General features: G+C 37.4%; 2 protein-coding genes across 3 annotated transcripts; one reads left to right on the top strand and one right to left on the bottom strand.

Annotated features, from left to right (window-relative positions):
- The first annotated feature begins 1,400 nt into the window (after nt 1-1,400).
- On the top strand, nt 1,401-21,097 carry entpd1 (ectonucleoside triphosphate diphosphohydrolase 1). Of its 2 annotated transcripts, none has more exons than XM_041974271.1 (10): nt 1,401-1,554; nt 12,759-12,886; nt 13,257-13,374; nt 15,133-15,283; nt 16,214-16,373; nt 16,471-16,674; nt 16,820-17,077; nt 17,915-18,028; nt 18,137-18,274; nt 20,499-21,097. In XM_041974271.1, exons 1-10 carry the CDS (start codon nt 1,539-1,541, stop codon nt 20,703-20,705), a joined length of 1,494 nt encoding a protein of 497 aa, XP_041830205.1. In that variant the 5' UTR covers nt 1,401-1,538; the 3' UTR covers nt 20,706-21,097. The 2 variants fall into 2 exon arrangements, with proteins under 2 accessions (XP_041830205.1, XP_041830206.1); XM_041974272.1 differs by lacking the exon at nt 1,401-1,554 and adding an exon at nt 11,605-11,716.
- Nucleotides 21,098-21,440: 343 nt separating this feature from the next.
- On the bottom strand, nt 21,441-26,223 carry LOC121632626 (potassium channel subfamily K member 1-like). The gene is made up of 3 exons (XM_041974273.1): nt 25,729-26,223; nt 23,758-24,162; nt 21,441-22,561 (listed from the first exon to the last, which is right to left on the bottom strand). Exons 1-3 carry the CDS (start codon nt 26,075-26,077, stop codon nt 22,251-22,253), a joined length of 1,065 nt encoding a protein of 354 aa, XP_041830207.1. The 5' UTR covers nt 26,078-26,223; the 3' UTR covers nt 21,441-22,250.
- Nucleotides 26,224-27,064: the final 841 nt, after the last annotated feature.

The raw sequence follows: 27,064 nt of genomic DNA, 5'->3' as shown, positions 1-27,064 counted from the left end.
TGCAATTCACTGATTGGTCGAAAGAATCACTGTCTGTGTGACTTGCAGGAAGAACAAAGCAGGAACAGTGCCATGTTTAAATAAACGGTGGATTTTTTGTTGTTTAAAACCACATGCAAATAAGAAAGAAAATAAACTGCTGGACCTCCTTGACCCTTGTGTCTGTGTTGCGTTCTTCTTCGTAATAATTCCAGGAAGGTGTCAGGCCACTGTGACATCAAGGTATAGCTGACACATCTATTGCGATCCAGCTGATACAACGCTTAACAGCTAAGAGTACAGTTGGCTGTGGAAATGCAGTGATCAGGGTTTACTGAACCAAACCATAATGTCCCATCCTAGGTCATACCTCTTGGTAGAAACTGGGGCTTTTGTTACTCTGATTGGTTCCTTTCTTGCGTGGTCCATGAGTTTTGGTGGACTGCCTGCAGTGCCAATATCTTTCAATTTCTACAACAATGATTTCATCATGCTTTGTGGGGTATTCAGAGTTTTTGAAAGTTCAACCATTAAACGAAAGAACAAAAAAGAAAAGCTCTAATTCCACCTGCACTGTTTGTGCTAGGCACGCATGCTGATTACACCCATATATCAAGTTTTGTTCTGCTGATGGGAAAAGATTTTTTATAAAAGCAACTGTGTAGATTAATAGCAGCTTGCCATTGTAATTAAAGTGTAGCCTGATATGTGAATTTCAGTTAGCCTCCCAGTGACCAAGACTTGAAAACAACCAGGTTTTTTTTTTCTTTTTTTTTCCCAGCCTTGCTAAAGTGCGTAAATACACAGAACACAGGTAGCATTGTCCACTCTGATCCCAGTGGTTTCATTCTCATCCTGAATGTTTACGTTATGCAACAACTCTTAGAGTTATAGTTTTAGGCTTCAGAAAAGCTACTGAGATATCCTTAAAAAAAATCATGAAGTTCAGATAGCATCTTTAAAAACGAGGGTGCTGGATACAAAGGATTTAATAATGAGAATGAGCTCCCATGCTTCTTTTTCTCCAATATCCCTCCATGTTCAGTTCTAGCGCCCATCCAGATCTAACACTGCTTTTATGTTTGACCCACTTTAACAAGACAGAGACAACCACAAAGAAAGAGAGGCAGAAGGAAAATGGTACAAAAAAAAGACACCAGTGGTGGAGAGCAAGACTTAGGACAGAGAGCCATATTAAAACAGGTGGAGAAACTGTAGAAGTGAGAAAGTGAAAAAGAATGTGTTAAAGATTGACAGCAGCAAGGAGAATGACAAAGGTGTAGAGAGGGAGAATAAGGGAAAGGGTAAACAGAAGGCGCCTGAAAATAACGGGGGGTGGGCTGAGAAGGAGGAAGGGAGGGAGGGGAATAGCTCTGCTTCTCCTAATAAAGCGAGCGTATTTGAAAGGAGGTGCTGAGCAACGTCAGACCGAGCAGGGAGCTGTGTTACCACAGAGAGAGGAAGAGAGAGGGTTGGAAAGCAAGAGTGAAAGAGAGAGGGGGGAGACAGAGAGGGGCAAAGAATAGAAAGAGCATTGTGTTTCTGCTGAGAAAGAACCCATGTCTGCACAAAGAGGTAGGTGTACTGCCATGACTGGTACACGCATGCATGCTTGTATTCACAACAGCAGGAAATCCATATCAGCCAGTGTATCCAGTAGTAGGATGTGCCAGCAGACTGGTTAGTAAAGTATCAGCTGAGTGTGTTATCTTCCAACTGAGTGTGCTTTAGTGAATGTAGTACCTCTGTAGCAGTGCAGGGCAGGTGTGCGACTTTTCCATAGCATGTGTTTGAGGTGCACGCAGATGTAATAAGCAGGTGTCTGAGCATGTGTGTGTTTTCATTTATTAATGTTGTTACCATATTGGATTCAGTGTGATGTTGCAGGTCCATATGATTGTATCTTAGGACCAATACAGTGGCAGAGCTTTATGGTGTTATCTAATTAATCTAATGTGGGTTGGGTAAAGTTTAATAGAGTTTTATCTCAGTATATTGCTCAGTGTCTGTATAGGTGGCTCCACAGAGCAATTACCTGACTAGTGTTTTAACAGTTATAGTCTGTGTTTGCCATAAAGCTGATTGAGTATTTGCTGACAAGGTGAAAGTATGCAATGTTATCAGAAGCCTTTAGTTTGTTAAACCCGTTTTTAGATTCAAGATTGTACTTCTGAACATACCTTTCACTCTTTAAGTAATTGACAAGTCATTTTCAGTCCTTTGCCAAGCCCATTCAACACTATTATGTTTTGTAGTGGAACAAAATAAATTATACAAAGTATGTATTTCCATTTTTTAAATGCCTGGTTGTGTTTGTTTATTTGGTCCCTCATCTTAAAAAATAAAAAAAGTTTATTCTGAACCAATAAATAACAGAAGTATCCAACCTGGCAGTGGATCAGGAGTATAAAATGTTGTTAAATCAAATTCACAAGAACATAAAGGTTTTCCACAACACCTTATCTTGAAGGCTGTCTGCATCAGTAAAGCCTCACCTTTAACTCCAATTTAAAAAGGGATGGCAGTAGCAAGAAATCAAAGGCAGGGTTTGATTTTTTATGTCATTAAGGTATCAGTTATGTTTAAATTGATGACAAATATGCATTACAAATGCAAATTTGCTTATGTTATATCTAAAGTGTTGAGCTGAGGTTTGCACATAGATGAAACCATAACAAAATTTGCGGTTATTTATTTATCAATATGACTTAAACTGAAACAACACCCCCCCCCTCTCCACTTCTGCTTGAGGTCAGGATACACTTATCATCAGCCTGCCCAATCTGACCTTGCAGACCACTTCCCTGTGGCAAGCAGGGATACTTCCTCTCATTTTTCATCATGTGATGCTGCCGAGGTTTCCTTTTCACATTTCGCAATAGTCTAGGTGCTGAAGTGTTGTCTGGTAGAGCAAATATGGACATAATGTGCAAGACCAAATGTGTGATTAAATGAAAACAGTAAAAGCACTAATCCTGATAACAGGAACTGCAGAATTTTTCTGCAGGAAGTGTATGCTTGTTTCAAGAAGGAAAATAAATTCCATTTCGTATCACATTAGGTACAAAATTTATACTTAGTTCTATCTACAATTAATATTTGCTCTGCATTAGGTTTTACCTTCAGGAAGAATCTGCATAACATTGGTTGAGCCCATTTTTGTGGTTTTCTACTGGTTTTGATAAGTCTGTAATAAGAGAAACATGATATTTCCAGAGAGTCAGAATAAGCTTTCATGTAATTTAATTAAGGCAGAGTACTAATAAGGCAATTTTAAACTATTTCATTACAGGAAATCCCTCCCTGAAAGTAAATCAGTGAGCACAACAATCTTTACAATCAGACCCATATTGAGTTTGTTCTGACAGCAAACAGTTGATGTGGGACATAACAATTCAAAATAAAAAGTAATGAATTGGCTCTAGAGGAAGACTTTTAACAACAACAAGTGAACCTTGTCAGATGAGATGACCGCCAATCAGACCACAGCAGGTCAATCTGCTGTTGAGACAGTATTTTTTATCTTTTTTCAGAAAAAGCCTGGTTTCCTTCTCCTTTTTTTCATTGACGGTGGTCTCCCCAGGCAAAATATTTACCTCAAAGACAGCACAAACAGGATTGTTTACATCCTTTTGTATCACCTTCAACCTATCCCAGTTACTCAGACATAGTTTCTGAAAGTTCTGTTCAGTATTTTGTTGGAAAAGTAACAAACAGAAACTAGTGTTTACAGAACACAACATTTTGTACTCTGGCTTTTCTATCCAGTCATCCCAGGGCTAGGAAAGGGAACTGATAAGAGTGATAAGATTGATAACAAAGCCATTAAGAATGCTGCTTATTGCTCTAGGGCAGTGGCTCTTGAGCTGCATGTGGCTTTTAAATTGTTAGATACTGGCTCTTGAAGAAAATAAGATTCTGCATAGGTTGGGTCATTGCCAACAATGCTGGCCTACATGTTTGCTGGATTTGTGCTAAGAAATTAGCTTAGGAAAAAGAAAAACATTAAAAGAGTTTTTGAGCAAACACAGCATTTGCTGAAAGGTAAAAACTGGAAAGGAGTGGAAAACCAGCATTTCAGAACTTCTGTGGAAATCTGAGCAGTTCAAATGTGCTTTAAATAAGTTGATCAAGTCTCCAAAATGAACTATGGCTGCAGGATTTGTTGGAATTCAGGAGATAGTAAGCTGTGAGAAGCATAAAATAGTGAAACAAAAAAAACAAAAAACAAAAGAATAATTCATTAAGATATCAAATCATCTATTCTAAAAAACCAACATAAAATGATTCAGAAAATCAGAGATATCTCTTTGCAAAGAAATGTCAAGGACATTACCAAACAGCAGCGCTGTTGTGTTGATATACAGTATGAACTCTGATTGTTTAAAAGTTTGCTATTTCATTTGTCACGACACATAAAAAGCAATAAAATAAACAGTTTCATGGAATGTAAATTATTTTTAAGAGTCAAATAATTTTGGTCCAGGGATCTCAAACTCAAGTTCTTGAGGGCCACTCACATGAATCAGACCACTTAATATATATGAAATGGATCCAACACCTTGCGGTCAAGTTCCACGCTATGAATCAGGTGTGTTGAAGCAGGGAAACATCTAAAACTTGCAGTATAGTGGCTCAGACCGGGGTTTGAAGTCCCTGGTTTTGCAGCTCTATGTTCATTTAATGGGACAGGTGGTAAAAATGGCTCTTTTATTAGTAAACATTGCAGACCCCTGCTCTAGGGGTTTAGCAACTCCCTTTTGAAGGTTTGATCCCGTCTTCCATGAGCAAAGATGTACACAACAAGTTTTTAGTGTAAAAACGACTATTTTATGCATTAAATTTCAAAGAGGACCTATTTGGGGTTTAGTGTCTGTTAAAGTCATACAGATAAGGCAGATAAAACTGATTAGAAAACTGATTAGAATAGAAGAGCAAAACACAGCTTCACGTTTCTAAATCATCTCAGAAAACTACTTAGAAAGTATCATTATTATATCAGACTATAGAAAACTTTGAAATAAAGCTGCACGACTATGACAAAATGACAATTATGATTATTTTATTATATTTTAATATTAAGTAGACTTCACTGTAAAGTGTAGGGTGATCAGCTATTATTTTATCTTACCTTTTTTTTTATATATACAAGTAATCACAATGAGACCCAGTGTCTCATGTACAAGAGACCTGTTCATTAGCTTTATGTGGATGTTAATACTAACACCCACCATGTAGGATACAATGCATCTCACCATCCAGGTGTATGTTTTGAAGAGCAACGAAGTAGATGCCTTGGACACAAGATGAATGAAAGTTGAGAGTGGCACACATGAGCCAGTGAAACAAGATTTCCTCCCAGTGAACCAAATGTTTGCTGAATCAAAGGATTGCAAAAAATGCTGAAATGGCCCTTGTAGTTCCAGTATTTAGGGTGGCCATGGAGAGAAATTTAAGGTTTTAAGAGCAAAATTTAAATACACTTGCTTAGCCGTCTGGCTTGATTTTCTTCTGTCCTGCATTGTATTGGTGCATAACAGGTTGCACATATTGAACAATCTTGTGTATCTAATTGTAGGAAGCCAAATCATGATCAAGATTAAAATTCAATAAATTGTGCAGACCTAACCTAACTTACTGAAAATCATTTTCACAATAACTTTTGTGACAGTACAGCGGCATTAATTCACCTATTCCTCATTCATAACGTTTCCTGGATCCCATCAAGTATTAATATTTTAACATGTTGCTTGTAAAACAGTTTATTTTGTGGCATAAGAACATTTATAATGTACTAAACTAAGCAACAATGTCATTTCATCATTGCATTCATAGACTACTTTTGAGTGTAATAAAAACTTTTAAATGGTTAAACACAAGCACTGAACAACCCCAATTTAGTTTACACAATTACCATTTTTGTCCAATAACTGTCTACATAGTAGTTAAAAAGATGTTGAAACAATGTCTAGGCTAAGGTCAGATGTCTGCTTTCACTCTTCAGCCTTCGGGACACTTAAATAGGAACTAGACTCCTAAAGACAAACAGAAATAGAACAGACACAGATGTCTGAACCGTGACTCTGACAGCACCCTGCTTTATGTAAGACGCCATAAGTTAGACAGGTTGTTTACATCTTTCACAGTTTTGTATTTTTAAAGACTGATTAATTATCCATTGCATAAATTGTCATCTTAAAAATAACTAAAGCTGTCAAGTACTGGAGTATAACATTATCTGAAGTGTATTTGAGTAAATATGTGAAGTAACAGTATGTTAGCATGTAATACAGGTACCTTACAATGTAGCTTCATTACAGGTACACGGCAAGTTAACTTTCCAACACAACTCTGCATTTCAGAACAACATGTTGCTTGTTTCCTGATGCAGATTTCCCATAGGATGTGCTATACACTGCAAATACCACGAGGTAGGCAGCAGCCCCAGAGGGGAAGGACACAAACTCATAAATAATATCCAAGATCAGAGGCAGTTGCAAGGCAACTAACAAGATATCCAGGAAGAAGCACGTTTATCCAGCTGCAGACTTGGATGCAGGATGTATCTATGAAGCTGTCAGAAAAAAGCCTTCCCATTACTTTTACTAATGATGAGGAGCAGATGTGCAGTAGATTTGAGGGTATGGATAGGGCTTTCACAATTCTGAAATTTTAATAGATGATTGTCATACAAACAATTGAGATTAAAGATTGAAATAATTGTCCATATCTCTAATGGAGGTGTTTGTGTAATGTAAAATTACACAAACACCTTAAGAAGGAAAACAGCCTTTTAAAATAGCACAATGTAAACTTTCTGACCTTAAAAATGTGTGTTTCTGACTCATTTACTATGTACATTCCTGGAGCCACTGTTGCTCAGAAACCAGACAGGAACTATATTTCACAAATTCTTTTTTCTACCAGGACACTGCGTCATTTACAGCAGCATTTTGCTTTTCAGCACCACGTCATGTGCTAGCAGCTGGATTTTTTACACACATTTTGAACTGAACTGGATTGATTCATCAAATAAACGCAAGAAGACATTATTGAAAGAAGCAAGGAAAAGAAAGAGAAAGGACAGAGCAAGCAATACCACAACAGTCAACACTGAGACTAAAGGATAGGATGCAAGATGGATGCTGAATTAATCGTCATTAGGGGGTGCCGGGCTAAAAAAATCGGACAAAGTTCAGTTTCTTTAAAGTCCTTGAGAATGTTATCTCTAATTGTATCTAATTGTAAGAGCTGGCAGATTTTTTCCTGAAGATTTTTTCCCATCCATTCACCCTGCTAATGAAACTTTTTCAGCATTTCTTTCTATGCTAGGTTTTATTTTTATTAGGTTTTATGCTAGTTTATTATATTTATTTTACCGTATTAAACTGTAAAAGTGTAGCATCAGATACCATCGTGTTTTAACTGAGTTACTTGTAGAATACTTTGGCAAAGCCAGATATAAGAAGAGACCTCCAGCTCCAGAAATAAAACACCAGGTGGCAATAAAACTGATGATAGAGTGCCAGACCGCTGCATTGTCAATGGGCACAAAATGACATGGAAATGAAGCATTTATGTTTTTTTACTCAAATGTTTTTATATATGTGACTAAAGACATTTTTGACAATTATAATAAAAAGAAAAAAAAAGTTTTGATTCTCTTTAGTAATTATGTGTGGGGGTTTCTTATATCTTCAGATTAAGACAAAAGTCCAACATGTGTCATTGTATGATGTTCAGGAAAGATGCAATTGTTCAAAGTGTTATGAGTTGTTCAGCCTAAGCAGCAAAACAGCACAACATGTTTAGGTCCTGCCTCACAGGCACACTGTGTCTTCCCTTCATTAAAAAGCCACACAGTCAATCCCCAGCTGTGTCACCCGTTGACTCAGTAACAACCTGCTCAATATCTGCATTCAAAATGAAAAAGGAGTTAGAGCTTAAACCCTCATGTTTGTTAAATTAGGTAAAATTAGGTAATCTTGTTTATGTCTTTCTGAGGTTTAGTGGGTTAGAATCAAGACTTACTCTTAACATTAAGAGAAAATTCAGAAATAAAGGAAGGCCTGTAGTTGTAAGACAATTTTATGTAATCCAAATGGGATTGTGCTTTGAATGTTATTCGTGTCAGACTTGATGAATATTGTTTTTGTAAGTAAAATAACCAAATTCCATTCATCTATTCAACATTAATCCTTTCTGCGGTAGAGGTTGATAAATCCTGATCCTACCCCCTACATTTTTCCTTTTAACCCTGCTCCAGGTCAAACACGTATACTTTGTTTACAATATTTACACAAGTCTCCTGAAAATGACTTAGAGATAATAAATGCCGTATTTTCCACTTCAGTTTTTCTGTCCTTTTGCCCCCACTATGAGCTTTAACCTTGACAAAGTTTTTGTCATTTTAGCCTCACTTGAACACTTCCATTGTATTTACGAAGAGATTAGAAATCAAAACAATGGTGACATGAGTAAAAAAAATTGTGTGAGTGTGTGTGTATGTGGCTGTCTTCTAAATTTGGGTTGGTAGCCCCTCCACACATGGGTGTATGAAGGATAGTATCTGGTTTTAAAGTAAAAATTAAACCATGACTGTTATATGTCAGGCATATAGCTCTGATTGTTGGTAAATGCAGTATAAGTTCCTCATATGTACAAGCTTGCAAACATGTGTGCCCTGAGAGCCTCAAATGATCTCATGCACCACATCTGCTGCTTGAGTCCGCCCTGTTTTCTGTCTCAACAAGTGTGTTTTTGTGACTGCCTCGGTATCTATTTATTCAGTTGCCAAAAGGTGGATGCACATAATACGAGTCATTTCTTGCATCAATCTAAAAACAAATTAAAGGCTGATTTTGATTTGAAACTAAATGTTCTAAGCCACCTCTGAACACCCAGACTTGACTTAATCTGTAGAGATGAATGGTTCAGGTTGGTCCACGCCACATTTACAGCTCTACTCTAACCACACTGCAAACAGACTTTGATATAGACTATAATGAAGTAGTGGTTTTGTAACTGGAGCCAGTCATCATTAACGTCAAAGCTGGCTGTTTACTTCACCAGCAGACACTTCCCAGATGTCACAGATTTTCAGTGTGGGATTTCTAGTAATGACAGAGACATGAAACTATTGTAAAACAAGTAAACACATTTGGCAAACACATGGTTTCAATCTTGTTCCACTGCAGCTGCATACCTTCGAGGAATGCTTTGACTGAATTGTAAAACCCCACAAGATGCTGGCCTTTTATAATGCAGCTCAGACATCAGGGTCAGGGGCAATGCCTCTATAAAAGTTGGCATTGAATGAGCCTTTGTTGGCTGATCCAAATATTCTAAACACAGTTTCTATAATACTATCACTATATATCCCGATTGGGAAATTCAGCTCTTCATTTAATCCTTAGATGTACTAAAGAGGGGTGGGTTGTCATGTTCTGATGTCTGAGAAGCAGTTGGGAGATAAGGCCTTGCTCAATGGCCCAGACCGGTTCACCTCTGTTGGCAAGCCAGGGACTCGAATCTGAGTTCTCCAGACCCAAGGCCACCTCATTAACCACAAGGAGTCCACTACCCCTGCTAAACATGCATTAAGTGTTACCAAGTGCTACAGTCAACATGCTTAAAATAACCTTACAGAACAGGTTCATTTAGGTGCTGCAGCCTTTTCTTTTTTTCCATGCTAAACCCCATCAAAAGGCACAATACACAAGGCAAAACTTACAACACTGTGCTGTATTATGACAGTTTGATCATACAAAGTGGTAATCAGTGAGCAAAGTTCAACCTATTACCACTGTTACCTCTACATACTATGACAAATACCAGCTGATAGTAGCCAATACAAATGACTCACTCATCTAAGCAGAATGAAAAGATTTTATTTATTCCCTAAATTTCACAAGGTATTCATAAAGTACAGACTGTGTAATATCAAAGAAAACCCCTTTCTTAGGATCTAGTGTTAGGTCTATATTTATATTTAGGTTCTGACTGTTCTTAAAATTCTTAAATCTCCTAGCAAGCTTATTTTCAAGGCACCATTTAAGCCCTCCCACCTTGACTCACTTACTGATGACAGTGTTCAAGACATTGCAGTTGTTGTCAGTAGTTTGGCTGACAACAACTTATATTTTCTTTCCCCACTGAACCTTTGTAGCACAGGCTCCATGTCCGGCTCAAACACCCAAGACAAATGAGTCTGACCAAGGCTGAGTAAACCCACAGAAAGGTTATTCTCCTGATTCATAGAGATGATTTAGATATTGTTCTGATCTAAACCTAATGCTTCGTGTCTAATTTCTTAAGTTTTTCGTTGACAGTGGTTTTGCTCGGCTCTTTGCCAAGGGAGGCTTGAGCATTTAAATTACAGTTTACTTGTCTGACTTCTCTCATGTATTTGGTTTGGGCATAGTGAAAAACACTCAGAGAGGTAGGGAACGCACATCACCTCTACATATTGGCAAATCTTACAATATTTCAGATTTTACCATATTTGATTCCAGTTTTTGGTAAAGGGCTAGTCAGCTGCACCATACTAGCCCCACAAACCACAAAAAGGAGGGTAAAGTACAACTAGTGCGCTATAAAAAAAAAGGTAGTGAATGAGGTGGATATATGAAAAAAATAAAACTAAGTTTATTTATCATGATTTAACCACTTTAACCCTTTTTATTCAAGCTTGACAAAAGATGATTATCATACTTGTGCCTGCCCCTTTATTTTAGTTTACTAAAATACTAACAAAAAGACATTTTTTTTAAACAATATATTATTTTTTCTGTCATTGACCTTTGATTTTGTTACATGTTGCACCGTTAAAGAGGAAAATGTGCAAAGTTTTACAATGGTCAATCATTAGCTTAGTTTTCAGGGTTGCCACCTCAAAGCAGTCAATCCAAGGAAACACTGCAGTTGGAAAATTTAAATGAGAGGCTCCTTGATTATACAGTTTCCAGAGAGGAAAGTTAGGAATTATAAGTTGATGGGAAATCTATAGTGTAAGTTAAAATATGTATTTGCAAATCTGTGCCAAGAGAGGGAAACAAATAACAGGATCCTCTGTGAATGAATCAACACATTTGCAGGCAAGTCATGTATTGGGTCTTCACAAATACATTCACAAAAAAAGTCTTCAGCAACGTCTATTATACTAACAAATATCAAGACCCAGAGCACAGGGAGAGCAGGGTATCCCGATCCGTCACTGCGATGACATCACAGTCTGCAAGTAATAAAAAACAGCCAAACAAGGGAGTCCCTGCTTCCCCTCCCTCTTAAATGTCCTGCAGAATGAACAGAGATGAGTGCTGTAGCGAGTAACTCATTAGTTCACAGAGAGAGTCCCTTTTAAGGGGTTCACATGCACACAAGCACACTAACACATGCACAAACATGCTTTAGCTGTATCTCCATAGAGACTAGTTTAACTGCCCCAGCTTGGAAAGGAAATGCCACACTCTGTGTTTCAGAGCTGCATACCCCACCAACACACACACACACACACACAGACACACACACACAGAGCTCTATTCCGATTCCTCTGTTTGGTTTCGATGGAAAATCTCTCCTATTCTTATCACTTAGGCATTTTTTTTGTCCTTTTTTTTCTTCCCTGTCCTACAGATAGTTTCCTCTCTCTCTCTATCTTTCCCTCCCTCCCTCTCTTTCCTGATCCACTTCCCTCCCTTCCCTGTCAGTGGCAAGTTCACTGACACAGACAACAGAGGTAAGCGCTCTCTTTCTGTCTGTTCGCTACTGACTTGTTGCTTTTATGTGATTTGAGTTTCCCAATGTGGACAAAGGTCAGGCTTCAGATGAGTGCAGCTGAAAAACTGCACCTCATTAAATATGCTGTGTTCTGTACAGTTAGGACAATTTCAACAATGTGGGAGTCTAGTTTGACAGCTGTCATGTGCACCTGGATAATGGTTACTAGTTTGCTTACCTTCATAATAATCAAACAATTGTGTGTGTACTTTTTTATGCATGAGTGCATGTAGACTTCAGAGCCTTATCTTGCACACGAATCTCCTCATTCACAATAACTGTGTAAATACGAGTGTTTGAGCATATATTATTTAAAATAGCATCTGGGTGTACTTGTGTGTGTTGTAGACCACATTAGCAAACAATGAAAATTCTGTGGATACTCTGAAAGCGATGGATACCAGACAGAGTAGTAGCAGACACAATGATCAAATATATTCACAATTAAAACTGTAGCACTAACAGGATGTTGCAAACATTAATCACCAATTGATAAAACTTAACACAGATCTACAACTATTGTTTGAATAGGTGTACACTTCCACAATACAAACATCATCTTTTTGACTGATGCCAGCTATTATATTTTGTATAAACAGGGTTGTCTTTTCCAAAATAAATTCTTCCATCCTTTCTCAAAGAGGAAATCTTGTTGATCTTTCAGTATTAGCTAAACACTTCAGCGGAATCTCCTCCTAAATGTTTTGTGGATGAAATAACAAAACCTCTTAGAATTAATGAAGAACCTGGCAGCTGTTCAGACACACGGAACCATAAATCCATCTGCAGCCCTTGGTTACAAAACAAAAGTTTAACAAACACAACACAACTTCTTACAGACTCGCACATGTTGGGATATCACTAACATCTGGAAACAAGACTGACTTAAACATCCCCCTCCCCTTTCTATTTCCAATGTGTTCCCCATCTTCCCCCTGTCTACCTCGGCAACCCTCTGGCTTCTCCTTCCTGTCTGTCTGTCTTTCCGCCCCCGCTTTCAGAGATGAAAGAGAAGAACCCCTGGCACACACCGGTGACCATCATCATCACTGTGATTGGTGTCATAGCGATTGTTGCCTTGGTGACAGTTGCAGTTTTGCAGAACAGGCCTGTCTACCAAAAGTACAAGGTATGGTAGAGGAAAGCGATCCAATTTTAAAACCGACTGTATATTATAATACACTGGAAACTCACTCCACATGCAAAATATGGTTTCTGATAGTGCTGGGCGGTATGACCAGAATGATATATCACAATATTATTGAAAATTATACCACTTTCAAAGTATTTGACAGTATTTTTCCCCCCATGCATGACTCCTTCATTGAACAGTTTCCCGTTGTGCCACATTCTGAACATTTTTTAAGCTATTTAAACTGGAGTATAAGACAACTTCATATCATGACTAAATTAAAACCTAGTTTTCAATATGGGATGGGACATCCAGAACTAATACACAGAGAGTTTAAAGAGAATTCTTCCCTATGTTCCCACTCCAGTATGGGATCGTGCTGGATGCTGGCTCTTCCCACACAGCTCTTTATATATACAAGTGGCCAGCAGAGAAGGATAACAACACTGGAAGAGTTGAACAGAAACATTCCTGTAAAGTACAAGGTAATGTATATGTTGAAGTAGTTGCATGGACAAGGCATTGCATGCTGTCATATTTACAAACTCTGATGAATATTAATGTGAATATATGTGCATGAAGGCTTAAACTGTGTGTGTGGATACTCCTATTTAATCTATGTAATTATGAGTGAAGCAACAAATTCAGTACCATTGTGTTGATCATTGAGCTTTGAAAATATAAAGATCAGCAATGAAATTAAAAACAGTGGCTGTTACAGAGACTAACCTGGATTATAATTGTTAGAGCCTGACGAGGAAGGGGATTCAACAACTAAATAACAGTCAGTTCATTATGAGGTGTAAGGAGGAAAAATTAATAAGGATCTGGGCAATTTTATTAAGAGCAAATGGTTGACTGCTTTGGAGCATCTCCTAGATTTAGTATTTGCAGACCTTTCCCAGTATGCAGTATTTTTTTTTAACCAAAAAGTGGTCAAAGAATGGGCAGAGAACATTCAAAGAATAAGTGACAGTCATGGATCCCAAAGACTCACTGATACGCATGTATTATTGAATCTAGTGTATGTTGTTAGATCCAGAAAAAAAAAGGCAAAACTTATTAGAATTACTGAAAATCTAAACTTGTGTTGCTGCACACTGGTTAACTGCCCATGCTGACACAAGCATAAAACTATGAAAGAAAGAAAAGAAATAAAAAAGCTCTTTTGTTGAGCAATGGCTTGGATATTTGATGACAGATATTTTCTATTTAAATTGAAACCTTGTGAACAGCCAGCTTGTGAGTGACATCTACCTTAGGAAGGAAACACTGATGGATGGTACTTTGACATCAAACATTGTGGTAGACCACTCGCAGCCTTTATGAAGTCAGTATTCCCTGATGACAGTATGTAGATGCTGCCGTTACAGACTTATGCTTGCAAAATGTCAGAGTTCAAGGTTTTGCTTTGTACTTTAAGTTTCTCAAATCTTCATGTGATTGGACACATTTAGAATCAGCTCGAAAAACAAGTTCCATGTTGGCTCCACCTCACACCCTAAAGGACTTAATGGATATGATGATAATGTCTACAGGAAACCTTCAGGGGTCTGAAGTCAGTGTCTTGACATGCCACAACAGAAGGCAGGCAGTTTAAATGTTGTGGCTGAACAGCTGATTACAGTTGTCTTAATATTGGATCAGTTATTGTGTATATTAATACATAATGGATTAGCCATTAATATAAAATCTTGTGGGCTTCAGACTGGAAAATCCCATTGGATGATGTTTAACCTCCACAAGCACAGCTTGTTTTTCTTCCAGCATCGACACTTCATTCATCAGGAAGTACTTTATATTACACAACTCATCTTTTAGTCTGAAACTAATTACTTTTTATTGCTACAGTTTCCTCAGGACCTGGTTTATGCATAATTCTCTAAAATGTATTGTCACAGCTCTCAACAGCCTCCAATTGATTAAAAGCTGCAGGGCATCTGCAATCCAAATCTATCAAAAACTTATTAACATACAACTTTAGACTTGATGGATTGTGCTATTAAAGGAAGACCCCCTCAAAATATTTACTTATTAATGAATGCCATTCCAATCTGTTATTATTAAGCCATGACAGAACTAACATTAACTAGAAATGATGACATAAGCCATGAAGTTCATATTTCTACAAGTTGTAAGATCTATGGTTATAAATGCTGATAAGTTAATATGAGGATTTACTTTTATACATAACTTAGACTCAAGAACTTTCTCCTTCTCCTAATAATGTATTCCTCTTGCAGGTAAAGGCATCTCAAGCTATGCAGATACACCATCAAAGGCAGGAGAGTCACTGAGAGACTGCATGCAGGAGGCTGAGAAGGAGGTACCCAGAAAAAGACACCGTGAGACCCCCCTCTATCTGGGAGCTACTGCAGGAATGAGATTACTGAAGTATGTTCCACACGTGCACACATTTCAATAAAGAAATACGAATTCTTAATAAATGAATGAATAAATAGATAAATAATAATTAAACACATTTTATTTCTGCCTTCTCTTTTATTTAAGCTGTGCCATATCTTGCATGGCTGTGGTACTATCGTGTTTTCCATAGACAGATGCACATATAAGCAAAGTCCCTTGGTGATAGTACCCTCAACATCAAAATAGCTTCTAAGTCAGTGACATGATCAGTTCCCTTTTTTAACATTAACAGCAGAGGTTTTTTAGAGGTTGAAACAACAACAACCTCTGGAGAATCCCGACTTCTTGTTTTCTTTAGATTCCTACATACTTGACCATAATAGCCATAATGATTCCAGTTGATAGCATCTGTTTCTCCACTGAGAAACAATTTCTTTGTTTCTGAAACATGTTGTTCTTGGAGACCATAAGTGTATTTAGAACAAGAAAGAAACAAATTGTCTTTTAGTTAAAAAGTCAATCATTGACAATTGTTTTATCCTGTACCTGTAAAATCAAGTCTAAAAATAAAACAAATACTTATCCATGGAGGCCTCATGGGTTGGTGCAGCCAGGTTAAGGTCCCCACAAAGAAATATAATAATGAGTCCCACTCAGTAGGTAAAAACAATGATTTGCTTTTGTAGCAGGTTAAAAACAGCAGAAAATGTATTTTCAGTCTGAACTCTGCAGTCATGTTTCTACTGGCAAAACAAAGTGCAGCTATTTGCAGCATTTCCCATTCATACATTTTGAGATTTATGTTCATGCTAACTTCACTGCAAGGGCAGAAATATGTTACTGTCAAATTCAGTTTAAATAATACAGTCTATTTATTATTCATGGGCCACTGCATTGACTTGAATTATAGTTGTAGCTCACTCTAATAAATTGGTGCTTCTGTATGTGTGCTTGCAGTTTGGAGAACAGCTTGGCATCGGACAAGGTGTTTCAGTCTGTGGAGGAAACCCTGCAAAAGTTCCCATTTTCCTATCAGGGAGCAAGAATATTAAGTGGGCAGGAAGAGGGTTCCTTTGGCTGGATAACAGTCAACTACTTAAGTGATCGACTTCAACAGGTCCGTATGTGTAGACGTAAAGATAAGGTTATGTACTTTTGGAGGTGGTCCAGCTTTTTCATCAGTTCTTTTCTCTCTTTTGTTGTTGTTGTTGTAGGGTTTAGAAACCATGGGGGCTCTTGACCTTGGTGGGGCATCAACTCAAATTAGCTTTGTATCTGATAATTATGATGGATCAGAGTCACCCATCAACTCTGTGAACTTCAGGCTTTATGGAAATGACTACAACCTGTATACTCACAGCTTCCTGTGTTACGGGAAAGATCAAGCGCTACTTATGGCACTGGCACACCAGACACAGGTAAACTTCTGACGTTTCTGACCTTTCTTATCTTTAACATCCGATCCATGATGTGCTGTAACGTACTGAAAACACAACTTTAAATTCAATAAACTTCCTCTCTTTGTCTCTGGTTCACCTATATATCCAACTCTCTCTCTCCTAGTCAGGTCCGACAACAATATCAGATCCCTGTTCCCACCCTGGCTACTCTGAGACAAAGAACTACTCTGTCCTCTATGACAGCCCCTGTGTGTCAGACCGGAAACCTCAGGGAGCTCCTGCAACATTCACTCACTCGGGGAAAGGAAACTTCGAACAATGCCAGGAAGTTGTCAAAAGCGTATTTAACTTTACTTCCTGCAAATACAGCCAGTGCTCCTTCAATGGGATTTTCCAGCCTCCTATACAAGGGATATTTGGGGTAATATAACATAATTGCCTTTCTTTTATTAAACAGCCTAATTCACCTTCTAGAAAAAGTATTACACAGCATAATCCAGATGACACTGTGTGAACAACCCCTCTTACAAGTAGTTTGAACCAAGGACACCCTCTCTATTAACCATTACTTAGTCATTTATAAAACTGAGTGATTATTTCATCTGTAAGAACTGTTAAAAGAGTGATCACAATAATCAACATAAATAAATTACTGCAAACTGATGAAGTTTTTTTAAAAACTAATCATCACAGCTATCTCAAGATATGATAAAACATCACATTTCACAATTTGATTATATGACAAAATCATAATTTGTACAGAGAAGAATAACCCCCAGCTCTCAAATAAATGTGATCTAGTAAAATGTAAAATATCTCTCTTTGAGATGTAATTGGGTAGCAGAGCATGAAGAGGAAAACCCAAACAAGTATTCAAGTGTAGAGCTCAAGTTGAAAATAAAATGTTATATTCCTTCACCTACAACAAAAAATGGAACAATAATCTTAGTACATGTTAAAAAACAAAATGTCAAACATTATATGGTTCCTAGTGGTTCTGGAGGCATAACCATTTGGCAATTTTTCTTTACAATACCATACAAAAATGGGTAAATAGAAATCATAGAAAGGACTATTTTAGACAATTTTTTGAAACTTTTTTTAAACTTTGCCTGGTTTTACAGCTAATTGTGAACCAAAGAAAGTACATTAACAGTCAGTGAGATCAGCTTTTGTGTAAAATAAAATGTTCTACTTCTAAACTACTGAAGGAATCAGTGTATTCCCTTTTGACTCTACTTCCTTTTTCTATTTGTAGGCTTTTTCTGCTTACTACTTTGTAATGGACTTCCTCAATCTGACAGATACATCAGTACCTCTAGAGAGGGTGAGGGAAAACTTGATCCGCTACTGTGCCACCCCTTGGGATCAGGTATATTTATGCATTAGTTATACACACAAAGGAAAGGTTCTCAAATATTCATCCATTTACATGTCTTATACTTATACCATGATGATTGCATTTGAACTGCTCTAACAGATACAGCAGCAGCATCCTGATGTAAAAGTGAAATATCTGGCTGAGTACTGCTTCTCTGGCACATACATTCTCACCCTGCTGACAGATGGATACAACTTCACCTCAGAGAGCTACTCCAAAATAAACTTCATCAAGAAGGTCAGTAGATCAGACTCCAGAGACACCTTTTAACCGCAATGTATGCAAGCATGTCCAAGAAGTATTTAAGTTTAAAAACAAAATTTATTGGCATTGATAAGTGAAATTAACCAAATTATCTATCAAGCACTGGCTATGTCTAAAAGTTTCCCTTTACCAAACAAACATTCATGTTAAAGGAGTGACAAATGATAAACAGTGCTGCATATACAACAACAAGCTATTGCTTTATTTTCAAGAAAGATGAATTGTAGAAAAATATAGGAATGACTTGAACTATAGTGATTGGGGTGACAAACGGGACAGCAGCGCAATGGAAAATAAAGCCTTTTTTTTTTTTTTTTTTTTGAAAGATCAATTGGAAGAATCGAGTGTGATCATTCTATCTTGAACTTTACTGTAGTAAAACTGGTTTAAACCCACCAAAAACAAACATAAACGAGTGCTGCCTATTGTTTTGGCAACAATATGCTGCTGACATAGACTGCATGTCAAGATTTTTTCTGATGGCTAAATCTTCTTCACATAAGTCTAGAAGATATTCTATGAGGCCAACAACTTTTAAATTGGGCAATATTATGCTACAGATGGGCATTTTAAGTGCTTTTGGAAGTCGACTAGTAAGGCCAGTTAAAATTAGTTAGCCAATTACTCTTGATGTCCTCGTGTATTCATTAATAATCCAGGCTGAGATTCAAACCTGGGCTGGATGCTTCTCTATATGGGGAGGGTGCTGTACCACATGAGCTAATCACCACCCTCCACACAAACGTTTAGTCATCTTCCTGTCTGGTCTTTTGTCCCCTGAAGCTCAACATTTTTGTGCCAGTTTAATAACTGTTGTCCAGTTACAGGAAATACTGTCATGCCGGTCTGGTCTGTTGCTTAAGCTGCTAACTCTGGCAGAAACAGGATTATAAACATGAGTTCTGGTCTCTGTAGAGAAACTCTCCTCCTGTCTCAAACAAGCATTAGTCAACTCTTAAAAGTAGATGACTACGTGAGCTGTTCCAACTAATCAGTTTGCTGTGCACATCCCCACAACAGGTATATGTCCTTTTAAGATGAATTCCATTGTATTATTAAGAGGTAAAAATGCAGGATGACATTTTAAGTTAATTTTCTTAACTTAACATCTCACATTCGTAAAACTAAAAACACATACTGAGCAGTCTCAAATGACAGTTGAAGTCAGGACAAAAGGGTACTAATGACTCTGTTGCAACACTTAGAAACAAATTCCCATCTTATTTTATCATAAAAATTAACATTAAGTACAGAAATTGCTTGAGTACTTGCAAAGTTCGCATCTGAACCAATAAAAAGCATTCTGTGTAGCCTGATTCAAAGTACCAAGTAACCTAAAGGTAAAAAATTTAAATCATTTTTTTTTAATGTTGTTATTTTTGTTATTATTATTTTTTCTTTTTCTTTTTATTGAACCATTTCTCATGGTTAAATCATTTTCAGATTATGGGTAAATTATTGCTACATGAAGACAGTATCACAAGGGAATAAAGGGAGCAGGAAAACAAGCATATAAATCTGTGTTAGAGACAAGAGAGTCAGCAAGACACAAATCATATCACCAAAGGGGTAAAGGGGGAAAGAAATACGACCGGCCCCAATTCACCCCAGATGTGTAGGATTACATACTGGTTGTTCGTTATTGTTTTTTCTTTCTTTTGTTCCAAGATATTGGAGTTGAAATTCATTATCTTGGTGTCAAACTACAACCACAACAAAATTTTCCAAACTATTGTGGCAATCTTACAGTTAGCCATTGGCGGTATCGGCAACAAGTACAAAAACTAACAAACAAAAAAGTCAACAGCAACAGCTGTTTATGAATCCCCCCCTATCTAAGATACTTTTTCATAACAGCCAGGTGAATACTTTCTACAAACACAGACAACAACGCAATTAAAAGAAGAAAAAAAAAAGGCTAAAATTTTAAATTAGCATATCTCAAGGTAGCTGCAAGCCAGCAGAGAAACATCTGGTTGTAATGGCAGCGCTGTAGAGCAGAAATATGATTGGATGATTTGTAAGGTGATAGCTAAGAAGCTGAGAACCCGCATGATGGGAGACAATAGCTTAATATTGTCATAGTGTTCTACTTTAATTACTGAGTCTAGAAGAGGAATTGTAAATATATGTGTGTAACTTCTAAATGTATAAATTAAGCAAGTTGTTGCTTTTCTTCTTCCTGTTTTGTTCCCAGATAAAAGACAGTGATGCAGGCTGGACTTTAGGCTACATGCTGAATTTGACCAACATGATTCCAGCTGAGGCTCCAGATTCACCCCTTCTACCATATCCCGGCTACGTCACTGTAGTCACTGTCATTGCAGTATTAATCTTAATCCTTTTCATCATCAGCCTGCGTCCTATCTGGCCCACTTGTTCCAACCAGCCACAGATTGTATGAACACACAGCTGTACACTGTGTATGCATGAGATATGTGCAATGGAGTGTCTGTCAAGGTTTTTGAGTGAGTGTGAGTGTGTGTTGGTGTATGTCACTTCCCCAGTTTGTGTGGAGGTCAAAGGTCAGCTCAAGCTGCCAGATGCAGTCCTGGAGCTCATACAGATTCAAGGACTTTTCAGAAGGACAAATCCTTTCTCTCACTGAGGAGTGAGATCCACATTCCTGGTTAAAGGATTTTTTTCTGCAACTGAATGTTTGCATACGTGTGTATTTGAGTATGAATGTGTGAATTTGAATGCATGCCTGAGTGTGTACGTGAATCCACACCTGTTTGCATGTCTCTTGAATCATGATGTGAATGTGTAACTGTATAAATAAAACAACCCAGGTTTCTATAAAATAATTGGCTTGGTTTCTTGAGGCTCATAAAATCATACAAACATATTCACTTTCACATAAGTTCTGTTGCAATGATTTATTTATATTTTATCAAGGAAGTCAAGTGGAATTTATGCAAACCTGGTTTCTGGTTCCATTAAAGCCCTTAAGCTAACACAATTTTAATGAAAGCATAAACAAAACAATCTTTGGATGCCCAATCAGATCCTCTTGATTCTTGTTATCTGAACTGCTGTTTTATGAATCATTTTAAACATACAACAATTTGCTGAAATAAAACATGCATCATTAAGTGTACAGTGAGTTCAGAGTAGCAGCAAACTAAGACATTTCTACCTTTTACTGTAACAATGATGTATTTGCTTAGTGTGATCATAGCTTCATGGAAAACTCCAGCAGCATCATGACAGATAAAATCCCAGTAACAACTTCATGTATTTTTCCTGTTTCATGAAAGTGCTTCCCTCTAGTGGCAACCAGTATACACTGCAGCAAGGTTACCATAATGAGATAACTTCATATGCCATCAGAAACTAAAGGCTGGTGATCACCTGTAAGAAAGCAGGAAGTAAAAATATTTAATCTTCACCCACATCTGATCTTCTTCCTGGAATACATGCACATGATGTGCACTTAGCCAACAGATGGTACGCCTGATTCTTCTACTGCCATACTGCTTTACTGCTTGGAAGGAGGCAAATTTGCAATGCAAATACTATCATGGATTATATTACTGTGCAAAGAAGTAAGTGTGAAAGCCTCTAGAGCAAACTGTGCAGCTTCAGTGTTACAATATCAAGGCTTCGTCAAAAGGCTGAAACTTGTTGGGTTTTCCTCCGTTTTGAGGGACCAACCCTTCCTCTGTGTCAAAGATTGATGTCTACAGGGAAAGGAGCAGCAAGGGAAAAACAATGACATACTGATAATCTGTGGGTGTGCCTGTTTTTACACCGCATATGTATGTTGTTGGCAGAGAGACAGTTTTTGAACAATCAAGTGACCTAGCTTTAGAGTTAACAGACCCACAAACATGCTCACACACTAACATTTAGAGTTGGCATGACCTGAGCAGTTACATAATGTGTTGAGGAAAAATTTACTAATCAGTTCCTTAAAAATAATGTCCCCTGGAAGCTTTGACAACTGCTATCTCAGCTTCCCATTAACAGCAGATCCAGAAGCTGGGGTGTACTGAGCTGAATTGCTGTTCTGCCGCAGGGTCTTGGCCTGGTCTGACACAGACGAAATGACTGGTAGTTGATCCAATGACATCACATAATCTGTAGGGTCTGTCAGCTGATCGCTCATGTGATCACGGTCGATGATGTTGGTGGTCTCAGAGTCCAGTTCCCGGATCTTTTCTTTGTAGAACCTCTGTCTGAGTTGTCTCATCTGGGGAAGCTCGCAACAAGTCTCCATAACCACCAGGACACACACCAAGCCCAGCACCAAGTAGACTGTGAGAGCAAATACACACATTCAAGGACCATTAAAGTGTGATAGATCAGATCCGGGTTTGGTCTTACAAATAAAGGTGCAGAGGTTGATAAACCTGGAATATGTGAACATATCTTCAGTATGTAGATGTCTTCTACACTTCTTTTTTATCATTATTTTTTCTAGGAGCAGTTAGTATGAGCAAAAATACGACCAATGGTGTTTGCTTTAACTTTTCATTGTATATGTATTTGGAGAAATATTCAATCTTGTTACTAATATAGATATGCTTATCTTTCATTTTAAGTTATATCTGCTGTGCTGTAATATGTACAGAAAGAGGTTTGACATTGCCTTAAGCAAGACCTTCTCTGGCAAACATCGAATCTAGAAAGTCATAATAAAAAAAAAATGTAACTATAATTCAGAATAAATGATGCCTTCACAGGCATGCTTGCTGTTAAATGTTGTTCAGGTGGTAGAGCCCCAAGTCAGAGGTTCAGTCGGTCAGTTTCTATTTCTTCTACATTTCAAACTCCAAATAAGCTAACTGGAGTCATTTAGCATTTCTAAACAGAATAAAACTTTCCAATTCACCTTTATTAATCTCAAATAAGCTTGTTTTAAGAGAAAGTCAGTCTTTCAGGATTTGATTATTTGTTTTTATCTTCTTGCTAAATTTTAACTTGTACTTGTGGATACAGCAATAAACTGTTTTCAATGATTTTCAGGAGTTTTACTGAGCACATTTTTCTGTCTGATATAAAAAAGTCCAATGATCACTTTCGGTCCATAATGACTTTCAGGATTGTGTGTGGATTCATCTGGATTCTCAGAACCTTTTTTAGTTACATTGTGTGCTGTAGATGCTGAAATCAATTAATTCCTTGCAGTTTGACATGTTTTTCTAATATCTTAGAAATATTTATACACAGTCTTTCAGAAATGGTGTCCCAGGCTTTACTTGTAAAAAGACTTTGTTTTTTAAACACAATACTGGCATCCTATTCAAAGTGAGCATATATTTATTGAAATAAAACAAAAACAAAAAGAATATTTAACAGTTTCACCATCTGATGTGTTGCTTTTGTACAATTCTCCATTAGCTGTTGGAATTAAATAATCTGGAATCACTGAATTCTGTTTTACTTTCAGTTTTCCACCATTTCAAAGATGTTTTATTGTAATATTATTGTACATTTAGCTGCAAACTCACCTGTAACCGCCAGTCTGTACAGCTGTGGGTGTGGGTTGGCCTCTTCACTGGGAGATTGTCCAGGGACATAATCTCCAAGGCCAATGGTTGTCAGTGAGATGAAGCAGAAATAAAGAGATTCTAGGAAGTTCCAGTCTTTTTCCAACGTGATGAAGATCCATGCAGGGATTAATAGGAAGAGCAGGACTGTGATGATGGTCAGTGAAACGGCATGAATGGCAGCCATTTTTGACCTGGACATAGCCCATCGCCGGTGGAAGTAGGAGATTGGATGTCGAGACACTAGGACCACGAGTCTCTCCACCACAGCAGAGAGGAAGAAGAGGGTAACAGGAATACCAAAGAGGGAGTAAAAAATACAGAAGGCCTTTCCTTCATCAGAGAGAGGAACGGTGTGGCCGTAACCTGAAAACACAGCAAAAAATGCAACACCGTGTCAATTACAGGGGTTCATAATAACACGTTTGGCTCTACTCAAAGCACAGGTGAAGCTTTACTGAAATAACAATAATTAGAAAGAAGAAAAGGTAGACAAAATCAGTTAAAAAGCAACATGTCTTCATAAGGTAGGCAAGTTTTACCCTTGAAAGAGCTGCTTCTCACAAGGCAGCAGTAAGTTGATTACATCTAAACATGAGACTCAGGGCACTAATTATGTATCAGTATCATACAGCAGAAGATATGTGGCAATGTGCATATGCTACTGGCTCAACTAAATGTGACAGAGTAGGCCTGGACATGACTCTTTACAACATAGGATGTTTCTCCTTCATTGAAGAGGCTCCACTACACCACTGAGCCAAGCAAGCAATGAAGAGTCAGCTGCTATCAACAGAGACTTAATGACCAATCAGCAATAATATAATGACACTGACCAGTAAAGACTGAGGAAAGAAAAAAATTCCTCTACTTCGGCTGTTTACATACAACGAAATTTACTGCCTCTTCTAAAAAAGATGTTCTGTTTCTTGACATCTTGCCAAGCTGCCAAGAAACAAAACATTAAGTAATGCTGCTCATCTTGTCTGCAATGCTCTTCTGGGAAAACCTACATCTTGGCTTTCACATTAAGGTTAAATGAAGGGCACCCTTTTTTTTCCAGCTTTTTCAGTAGGGTCTGTAAAATGATGCTTAAGGGCTCAAAGAACACAAGAAAGAGTCTGAGATGTTTATCTGGCCTCCAAAATCCTCAGATATCAATGTGATACCTTTAGTACTTTGTGCTTATTGTCCATGTCCTGACTGGTCAGAGCTCATTTGGACATTATGTTATAGCTGATGGTGTTTAACTTAATTTAGTATTTTGTCCATTAATGAAATGTTGACAAGTTAAATTAAAGAAAAAAAAAAATCATGGAAATCCAGTTATATTTCTAGGTTGCAAAATGCTTTAACTAATTTTGTGGAAGATGGAACAAAAAGACAAGGTACCTTTGCTCTTATGGACATGCTTTGAAATAACTTCTTGAGATTATATAAAAATTAACTTGTTTTTAAATTCAGAACTTGTATTATAACATTTAAAATCCACACATAATAATAAATTAATAAATACTTACATTTATTATAAGAATTTGGTAAGAAATAGAAATACAATGAAATCAGATAAAGATTAATTCAAAGAGAGGGATAAATGTTTTTTTTTAACAATCTGGCAACCCAAAGCTTAACAAATGAATGGGCTAAATCTTAAGACATTTTTTGTTTCATTCATGGTTTCCACCACTCAAATATATTTTTATTATTGTTATAACACTTTTAGCTTTAAAAATTAGTTGTTTGGATATCCTTAATCTTTTAAAAGAGTTTTCTTTTGTTTTCAACTTTTCTAGATATGGTCAACACGTGGCCACCAAGATACACAATTAACACTTAATAATAATAATAATAATATTACTACTAATAATAATTTATTTTTGAGGCCTACACGAAACATCAAAAATATCGAGTTTGAGCACCTGCCTAGCTTACCTGTTGTGGTCAACACTGTACTGGTGAAGAACAGGGAGGACACAAAGTCCCAGTTACGGCTGGTGTCGTTGCCAAGGATGGACACCCCATAGTTACTGGCCTCCAACGCGCGGGTCAAAAGCTCGTCCAGGTGCGCATTGGACACACAGGTGTTGTTGTTTAGGAACTCCTGAACGGCTTCTCTCAGCTCTTGCCTAAGTTCGTGTTCGTAGGGAAGCTCGATGGCCGAGAAGATGCCGGCGCCGATGATGAGGTAAACGATGTAAGCGACGATCAGAAGGGCGAAATTAATCGCCGACTGGTGTCGCTCCGTAAAACGAGCGCACCAGCCTGTGGAGCAACGTACCATCCCACAAAAAGCAAATTCCTCGACAAACCAGTTTTATTTAACTAGTCAGAAAACTTACTTTTCCTACAGTAATAACTCCTGTCCTTTCCACTCAGCGGCTGAACTTGCCTTCCTCATTCTTCATAGCTGGAAGCTGATAGCCGTGACGTCACTCACTCACCTAACCAGGTGGAGTGAGCGTGTACTTGAGTGTGTGTGAGTGTGTGTGTGTTGTTGTTGGAATGGGTTTCTTTTTTTTCCTCTCCTTTCAAACCGGTGGAACAGGTTTAAAGTTTCCAATGAGACGCTACAAAGGATTCATTTCCCTCAGGTCACTTTTCCTTGACGTCGCAGATTTACATTTTTAAATAGTACGCAGAACACGACCACATCCAATGGTTATAAATTAAATTAAGAAATATATATAATTTTTTTCCTTGTTTGATTACTAATTGACTAATAGAAAGACTTTATATATATATATATATATATATATATATATATATATATATATACACACACACACATATTGCAATATTCAATTGCACACCAATAACAAATAACTAATCAGCTAATCACATGACAGCAATGCGTTTGATATGCAGTCAACAAATCAGCAGCAACTGTGTGATGCTGTCAAGTCCTTATGGACCAAAATCTCTGAAGAATGTTTCCAAGACCTTGTTGAATCTCTGTAAAGCAGTTCTGAAGGCAAAAGGGGGTCAAACCCTGTACTGACAAGTTGTAGGATATTTTGTTTTTATTTACAGTTTATGGAATATATTCTAGAAGGTGTTATTTTAGTTGTTTTAATAACCTTTATTCTACTGACTTTGCAGAGAAATACTGGCCTTTTTTTCCACAAATCATTTGCACATATCACGGGCACCACCAGAGGGCGCTACAGACCACATCTCTACAATCGTGTGGCGCCACTAAACAAAAAATAAATAAATAAATAAATAATGATAATAAAAAAAGAGAAGCAGTTGATTAAAAAACCCTTTT

Source organism: Melanotaenia boesemani, chromosome 21 (assembly GCF_017639745.1).
Source record: "Melanotaenia boesemani isolate fMelBoe1 chromosome 21, fMelBoe1.pri, whole genome shotgun sequence".
Classification (NCBI taxonomy): domain Eukaryota; kingdom Metazoa; phylum Chordata; class Actinopteri; order Atheriniformes; family Melanotaeniidae; genus Melanotaenia; species Melanotaenia boesemani.
This window is presented reverse-complemented; position numbering and strand designations above follow the sequence as displayed.